General features: G+C 37.6%; 1 protein-coding gene and 1 long non-coding RNA gene across 2 annotated transcripts in view; one reads left to right on the plus strand and one right to left on the minus strand.

Moving 5' to 3' along the window:
* Nucleotides 1-960: 960 nt before the first annotated feature.
* LOC119497653 (tumor necrosis factor receptor superfamily member 6B-like) lies at nucleotides 961-5,520 on the minus strand. The gene is made up of 5 exons (XM_037785906.1): nucleotides 5,118-5,520; nucleotides 3,281-3,674; nucleotides 2,119-2,298; nucleotides 1,907-1,988; nucleotides 961-1,796 (listed from the first exon to the last, which is right to left on the minus strand). Exons 1-5 carry the CDS (start codon nucleotides 5,133-5,135, stop codon nucleotides 1,583-1,585), a joined length of 888 nt encoding a protein of 295 aa, XP_037641834.1. The 5' UTR covers nucleotides 5,136-5,520; the 3' UTR covers nucleotides 961-1,582.
* Nucleotides 3,530-8,847, plus strand: part of LOC119497654 — a 45,157-nt gene continuing 39,839 nt past the window's right edge. The window contains exon 1 of the long non-coding RNA XR_005208953.1: nucleotides 3,530-3,664. This is a non-coding gene — a long non-coding RNA (uncharacterized LOC119497654). The remainder of the gene's footprint in view (nucleotides 3,665-8,847) is intronic.

Below are 8,847 nucleotides of genomic sequence, written 5' to 3' on the forward strand. Positions count from 1 at the left end.
GACCAGTATGAATACACTCTAAATCCCTGGGAATGTTATGGGGATGTTAGCCAATAATAATAATAATAATAATAATAATAATAATAATAATAATAATAATAATAATAGTAATGATGATGATGATGATGATAATAATGGTAGTAATAACAACGATAATAATAATATATATATATATAATCTAATATATATATATATATAATAATATAAATAAATATCTAATTAAATAAATAAATAAATACCTTACCTAAATAGAAGATTAATACAAGCTTACTATAACTAGCCTACAATAATGTCTCTATGACACCACGACCAGTATGAATACACTCTAAATCCCTGGGAATGTTATGGGGATGTTAGCCAATAATAATAATAATAATAATAATAATAATGATGATTATAATGATAATAACAACGATAATAATAATAGATATAATATAAGATAATATAATATATATAATAATATAAATAAATATATAATTAAATAAATAAAAAATACCAGATGTGGAGATTTGAGTATCACAAATACCAGTCTTGGGAAGGAATATTGAAAGAATGGTTCTTAACACAGTTAAGACAATGTTTAGAATAAGAAGTATCATAGTATTATAATAATAATAATAATGATAATAATAATAATAATAATAATAATAATAGTAATAATAATAATAATAGTCAATACCAAGTCAATGAGAGACAGACTGCAGTTGTTTGGACAGTGCAATAGCCTATTTTGAAGATAGACAAAACATTTTTGATTGTGAATTATGGAAAAGTATTTGAATCTATAAATAAATATATAAATGAATGAAAACTAGTTCAATAACTTACTTCCCTGTCTCTCACACGGTTTGTGAAAAGAGTGTTAATGTTCAATTGTGTTGGTCTACAATGGCCAAAGACTTAAAGAGAGAAGAGGGCGACACCTTGTGTTGATTTGGATAAATTACAGCCAGGCTCAGATGACAAACATACTCGTAAACTTTATTTAGCTGCTTGCTGCACGTGACATGTAAAAGCTTTCAGTTTGATATCACGTAATTTTACAGAACTTCATACATTTCTATGATAACGTTTAAACATACATTTATATGTATTACCTATTATGTGACATTCAAGATATTTCACATTTGTTTCTCTCAAGTTTGGACAGTTAGTCACATAAATCTGAAGTAAACAGTCTGACCTAAGTTTAAGATACACAAACAACACTAAAGGCATGACAGATGGGCAGTTTATAAGCATTTTTTTTAACATTTTGTTTATGGCAGCCTTCATTTAGTATCCAGATTCTTACATTTTGGTAACTGAAGTAACACAGCTGAAGGGAAATTGGACGGCATCACTGTCTGTGATGCTGCTCATGTGTCTCCACATGTCACTGCTTCTAAATAGTAGCAAATATAACATCATGAAACATCACTAGGTCAACCTTTTAGGCAGTGTATGCACTCCCAATTGACATGCAAATGAAAAATGTGTGAAATTACTTGTTTTCAAATGGGCAAAAAATGCCAAATAAGAGAAAGAGGTATATCTGTTGTATCTATTTACCATGGAGTCTGTCAGTCTATATCTAAACATCTCAGAGAGTTAAAGTACAGTTTGGGCTCTGCTGCTTGATGTCATCGACAATCTTCTCTAGTTTTTCTGTGATGGAGCAGAGCTCTGAATCCTTCAGCATCGTTGGTAGTGCTCTCAGCTGCTCCTCTGGAGCCTGGGCCACCCAGGCTATGATATGATCCAGGAGAGGACCTCTCTGTTTGGGGAGAGTCCCATCCCCTGACTTATGAATGTACCTGTTGGAGGGAGATGATGGCTCATTAGCGTCTATAGGAATTAAGAGGTGAAGGGAATAGTCGAAAAGTGTTTTAAAAAAGACGATTTACAGAGAGAATTAGAGGCTCACCTGGCAACAAATCTCTTCATTTTTACCACACGCATCCTGTGCATTCTGAAGAATCCTGAGAAGAATGTCTTGAGAGTCTCACCTGATAAAAAACATTTGTATCACATGAGTTTTAAATCCAAATTCTGCCAAAAAATTGACCAATTTATCATGATGACTTCAAATTATGTCATAAAATCCACTGTACAGATTACAAGTACACACACACACACCTCCATTTGCAAGATCCTCGCAGGAGCCACACATCGTGTCGTGGCTAGTTGAGCCGGACAGGAGCGCAATCTGTCCGGTTGCACATTCCTGTTGTTTCACGCACGACTCCAGCGCAGAGGATGAGGTAGAGAAGTAGCCATTGGAACACGTTTCACAAACAGTGTTCGTCTGTGGCGTACCTAAAGAAAACAACAATGCATTTGGGGTTATTATCAGTGGCAGCTGGTGGAGATGTTTCTAGGTAGGGCTGTGCCACATCCAATACAAAAAAAAAAATCAAATTAAGGCAAGATTAAAAAGAAAAAGATAAAATAAGGTAAAATAAATATAAATAGGTAGATAGATAGAATTAAAAGAAAGCTAAAAGGATGGTGTTTAATAGGGTGATGGATAAAAATATGATGTTTTAAAAGAGATGGACAATGCATTTGGGGTCATTATGCTGTTTTATAATACAGTAGTGGCTCCAGAGAGACCAAGTGATCGCGCGTCATTTCAGCGGAGTTTCCACGCATTTTGTGGATTTCTACTTTAACCTTAAAGGGACTGATTGTAACTTTTTAAGCGTATAAATGTACCGGGTCGGTACACATGCACGCTCGCATATGCGCGCTCGCGTGTGGCCAGAGCCTCTCCTCCTCTGCCTGCTTGCCTTCACTCACACAGCGCGCGTTCTCGCTGTCTCGCTCCTGAAACGATTCTGAAAGCTACAAATAGTCCCTTTAAATCTTAATTGTTTCGGAGCTGCTACTCCTGTAAAATATTAAGTTATTGATGCATCGTTGACTGCATTAATGCTTTTCTTTTTTTCTAAACCAATGTAGACAAGAAAAATGTGTGTTTATTAACACCGTGATGAAAGTGTAAGGCGGGCTTCTCGCTGCCTTAACTATAAACTTACTTGTTACTGAATTAAATTACTCTAGGGCTGTGGGTAAAGCATGAGCACACGGAGAGCTTCGTCTGTACAACAGGATCCACTTTGTAATGCCTCAATTCAAGCGTAGGACAATTGATATAGATATATTGATTGATATATTGAATTGATATAACTTAAGGAGCAGAATACCATATGTATACTGTATAAATCTTTACAAAAATAAATCTAATCTTACAAAAGCAAATCGATGACAAAGTAAAAAACAAGAAACTCTGTTTTACCTATGGTTTGGACACCTTGTCCTGGCCCACACTCCGACTGTCTCCTGCAGAAGTCTGCAGTCAGGTAGAAGCCCTCTTTGCACCGACAGACCCGGTTGCTGGTCGCCGTGCACTCCGTCTCCACCTCCTGGTTCTCGGTGCAGAAGTTGTAGCAGTACAGACACTTGGGCAGGTAGTTCCACAGCTCGGTGAAGTGCTGGCTCCTGCACGGCACGCACACGGTGGGCGTGGTGGGGGTGCAGTACGAGGCCATGTGCGTGCCCGGTGGACACTTGTTACACACGAGGGTTTCACCGGTGGAGGAGTCTCGGTGCTCAAAGGTTGGAACGGATTCCACCGCGGAGGCACCGCGGAGGACACCGGAGGAGAGCAGGAACAGCACCGGTAAGAAGAGCTGAGGAGAGGACCAGGATTAGTACTGTCACTGTTGCTGCAGTCTTTGAGTTTTACTACATCTATTTGAGCATTACAAGGCAAGGCAAGGCAGCTTTATTTGTAGAGCACATTTCAGCAACAGGGCAATTCAAAGTGTTTTACATAAACATTCAAGAACGTTGCAACAAAGTGCAAAAGGACATTAAGACATAATTAAAACAGTTATAAAAACATACAAAAACATTAGAGATTAGAAAATAAAAACAAGCTTAAAATAAAAGCTAGGATAGAAGCTAAAGTAGAGTATAACACACAGGAGTAAAAAGCTCTTGTGCAGCATAAGATCATTATCTGGTTTAATAAAAGTCAGCAGCAAACAGGAAGGTTTTAAGCTTTGATTTAAAAGAACTCAGAGTTGGATTTGGTCCTGCTTGTTCCAAATATTTGGTGCATAAAAACTGAACACTGCTTCTGCATGTTTAGTTGTGACTCTGGGAACACTAAGCAGACCTGATCCAGATGACCTGGGAGGTCTGGATGGTTCAGAACATAGCAGAAGATCAGAAATGTATTTTGGCCCTAAACCATTTACTACTACAACTTTTACTACAACTTATTGGTTAGGCTAGTAATTGAGATAGCCTACAGCACTACCAGCTGTACAACTACCTTCATTCCTTTTTTGACACCATTATAACCAGGAATATTACAGTGATATTAGAATGATACTGGAGACTAAAGAGGAGGTTGTGGTATCATTTAACACATTAGATCACATCAGATGAGTTTCTTGTAGCCTCAGCTTCCTCATCAGTTGTACTCTGATACATATTCTTTGTCATATATTATTTGGATTGTCCAGTGTTACTGCTTTCACCACTTTGTGTGAGTCACGATTTGCAGTAGACCCCATTTGACCGCAGCAGCATTTGTCATACAGTAACTTCCCTTTCATAACATACAATAAATCTGCCAGATTGTTTTTCAGTCAGTGCACTTCCAGAGATAAAATTAGATAGAATTTACGTGTTTCTCTGTAAGACAATCTGTAACTGCAGTAATAATGCCTTTTTCTGTCTCTGTGTATTAACACACATAAACAGTGCTGTCATCTGGCATTATCTGGCATAATTATAATTATGACATCTGTGATACAATTTTAGTCCATTATCCATTATGTCAATAGAATAACAAGTATACACACATTTCTCAGTCCACTAATATAGGCTAGGTTCTCCAACTATTTTGTGATTATAAGGTATTTATCCTCAATTTACAGTTTGATCACTTGAGAATTTACATAAAACCTTAAAAATATGTTCAAAATCTGCCTCTACAAATGATCATTTTACAAATTTCCATATTATTTTCATCAAACATAATGTAAAGCATCAGTAATCACCACATCTGTCTCTGTCTTAGCTGGATACTTGTACAGAATATTGTTTTAGAGAATACTCACCATGCTGATGATGTGCATGTCGCTGTGGTGGTCGAAGATGGTTTGACTGCAGGATCAGTCTGATTTATATAGTTTTAAGGAAGCTGTGTGGGTGTGATTTGCGTAGATAATCGGTTGTAAAAAAAATCTCGAAAAGGTCAGCTTCCACGTGTAGATTTAAGTTGTATTTTCCACGCAACAGCTAAACGAAGGTGATGAAGAGCTTTAGGAAGTATTAAATGAGGTGTTTTTGTCCATGATTGACCAACAGAGCTACATAAAAATTTTTTTTTTGTTTCTGGTTCTCTCTTGTCTTTTCGAAGGAACTGATATCACCAGCTTCTCATTTACTAGAATTCAATGAGTTCATCAAATTTGTCACCCAGATGTCCTATTGGCCGAGGCGTCTGATATTGAAACTATATAATTACAACACACATCTTCTCCTTGCTCTCTCCCCTGATATGTTCTGTTTATGTGTTTTCTCTTAAGACCAATCTCAATGAAATATCATACAATTTCAAATAAATGGTTGAATTTTACAATATTAGATGAGAAAAGACATTTCCACAAATACTGCATCATCGTCTTGGAATGATTTGAGGCAAAATAAATGAAAAAGTAATCATACCTCTGTCATATCATTAAATGCAAATGAAAAGCTTGTATAACTTTAAAACAAATGTAGTTATTTAATTGTACAGTAATTTAGCTACATTATATTTGTATTTATCTAAAGAAATCAGCACTGTAATATATCAGAGCTCATGGCTCAGAGGTTTTGATACTGTTGAATTAAAAAGGTTTTAGGGAAATACAACTTGAAATAGACCTCATTCTAAAATTTCCATGGAACCTCATCATGTGATATTTGAGTGTAAACCTAAAATATGTTTTTTGGATGATTTTCCGCTAGCTGGCTGTTGAAAGAGCCTAGAATATGTCAACATGCCATCACCTTTTTCCTCTGAAAATGCTTCACTGAATCAATGACTCACTGAATACGTGTACAATATGACAATGTGCAGATTAAGGAAATAGAAATAAAATACAGTAATGAGTCAAACAAGTATCTGTCTCTCACCTCCTCCTGTTTCCACAGAATAGGAAACCATAATACAACCATGATACCGTAGGGTGAGTTATAATGAATAAGAGGGGAGCATCATCGCATGTTGTGGGTCAATTTGAGTTGAAGAAAATCACATTTGGAGCAAATATGATTAAAAAAAGTTATTTTTTATAAAAGGGTCACTATATCCTGACAGTAGTGCATGAGACAGGTAATCTAAAAAAAATCATGTGCCTCTGTGTCCTCCGGTGCTCCTATTTGCATCTGCAAGATTTCCCAGACCGGAGGAAAACAACCAATCAGAGCCGAGCTGGAGCCTGCCGTCTCTGAGCATCCGTCAATCACTCGCAAACTTCGATCAAACGGTCAAACTAGGCAGCGCTGATCAGATATGAACCAATATTCTGTTACTGTAATGACTATTTCTCGCCTCAAATGTTTTCAGAAACGTCTTGCAGTGTACTGTTTAGCTGTAAAACGAGAAAGTTTGTGACCCGACAGCCATGTTGAGAACAGTTGAGGAAATACCAAGCACCGCCCACCAGCCGGTGCACAGCAAATAGGAACGCTCAATAGAAACGCTCTCTTTGAAATTACCTGTGATTGGCCGACTGAAAACAGAGCCATGAGGAGGAGCAGAAGTCTAGTTTTCTCTCAGAACACTTGATTTTCAATATGCTGAAAGGTTATTATGGAAGTTTTGCCCAATGATGCCAAAAACATTCTGCCTACTGCAGGTTTAAACCCTGATTCCTATCTAAGAAAATAAGCCTGACTCCTCAACTTCATCAGTGTTTAGATGTAAAGATATCACTGATGAGTGTAGCATTTGTCATGAGGCGAACTCAGGTCAAATTCCCATCGAAATACCCCAGGCTGACACTTTTGTGGGAAAATATGTGCTGTGGAAGAAGATGTTTCAGAGCCAGAAGACAATGTTGATGATCCAAGATGTGAAGTTTCCTCTGAGGAGGATTCAGAGTAAATCAGGACTACAAGGTCTGCTAGCTTTTCCATCCATATCCATGACATAAAATTGGCTCTTGAGCTCTTTCTTTCCTCACCCATAGAGAAAATTATACTGGACATGACCGCTGTGGATGGAACATTCTTAAACCTTTACTTAACATGGCTTTAACCTAAACATAAACACTTATTCCCAACCTGTTAGACAGGCCAGTCACAGTGCTTCTGCTCATAACCCTGGTGGGATTCATAATGTATTTTCTGTGAATGAAAGACACGTTGACATGTTGGCAAAGTTGGACCAATGTGAGGTAAAGTGGCCAGAGTAGCATTAATTTAAAATATTTATCCCTCACTACTCACATCTACTTTAATTACTAACATTACAGTATCTCACATTCCTGTGTTTACATTTTGAATTCAAAATAAAAATAAGCCTACCAATCACAACACAACAGAGTGGCACCATAAAGCTTCCATACTTGATACTCGGTGTGCTCACATCTTTCTAAATCAAACCAAATTCTTATTCTGGGCTAGGCGCTACTCATTGCATTGAATACTGAATTGCACCGATAAACAAAAGTCTGGTTTACTTGTCAAACAGTTAGTTCGACCTAAGGTCCTGCATCTGACCGGGCAGATAGTCAATCATAGTTTAGCATAATGGGGTGGACAATCAGTTTCCAAGGGCGACTCCCTGGACATGCTCCTATCAATGGAAAAAATCAGAGCTTGTAGTTCACCACCTCCAGATGAAGGACCTTTTATTCGATCTGAACCAGATCATTAAAGATGCACGTGCTGCCTACTTTCCTGGTTTAATTAACATCAATAAAAATAATCCAAGATTTCTGTTTAGCACAATTAACCAGCTTGTAAACCCCACTGTACCTGCCATACCCGTCTCATCTCCTCACGACTGTGAAAACTTATGTATCCTACTTCATCAGCAAGATCGATGGTCTGAGGTCCAAATTTTCCCCAACTGTTTTACCATCCGCCCCTTTCAGCCATCCGATTTTACTGTCTGAATTCAATCCTGTTTCTCTGCCAACTCTTTTAAATACTGTAGCTCACATGCGTCTTGCCTCCAGTCACTGTGATAAGGTTCACACAAAATGTCTAAAATCCTTACTTCCTGTTTTAGGCCCCAGCCTGCTCTCAATCATCAACCACTCTCTCACATCCGGGTCTGTTCCTTACTTCTTTTAAAAACTGCCAGTGTTCAACCACTTCTTAAAAAACCCTCTCTCGACCCAGCTCAATTAGATAATAACAAACCAATCTCCAAACTACCATTTATATCAAAAAATTCTAGAGAAAATAGTTACGGACCAACTTCTGAAAGTGGCGGAGGGGCACAAAATATTCGATAAATTCCCATCAGGCTTTCGCCAAAAACATAGCACAGAAACAGCGTTACTCAGAGTAACAAATGACATCTTTATGCATGCAGACAAAGGTGAACACTCCATACTCATTTTACTGTATTTAACTGCTGCCTTTGATATCATCGATCATGCTATATTGCTTGATGGGTTGCAAAATTGGGTTGGCATATCTGGTACAGCTTTAAACTGCTTTCTTTCATACTTAACTAACAGATAGTTCCATGTTTGCATTAATAATCATGTCTCCTCATCAGCCCCTTTGCGGTGTGGAGTCCCTCAGGGGTCGGTTCTTGGACCGATCCTTTTCTCACTGTATATG

The sequence above is a fragment of the Sebastes umbrosus genome, chromosome 11 (assembly GCF_015220745.1).
Source record: "Sebastes umbrosus isolate fSebUmb1 chromosome 11, fSebUmb1.pri, whole genome shotgun sequence".
NCBI classification, from domain to species: Eukaryota; Metazoa; Chordata; class Actinopteri; order Perciformes; family Sebastidae; genus Sebastes; species Sebastes umbrosus.

Coding starts and splice junctions, on each gene's coding strand:
- LOC119497653 (XM_037785906.1), bottom strand. Junction 1,989..2,118: donor CGAGGATCTTGCAAATGGAG/GTGTGTGTGTGT, acceptor GTTTTTTATCAG/GTGAGACTCTCAAGACATTC. Junction 1,797..1,906: donor ATGAAGAGATTTGTTGCCAG/GTGAGCCTCTAA, acceptor TCCCTCCAACAG/GTACATTCATAAGTCAGGGG.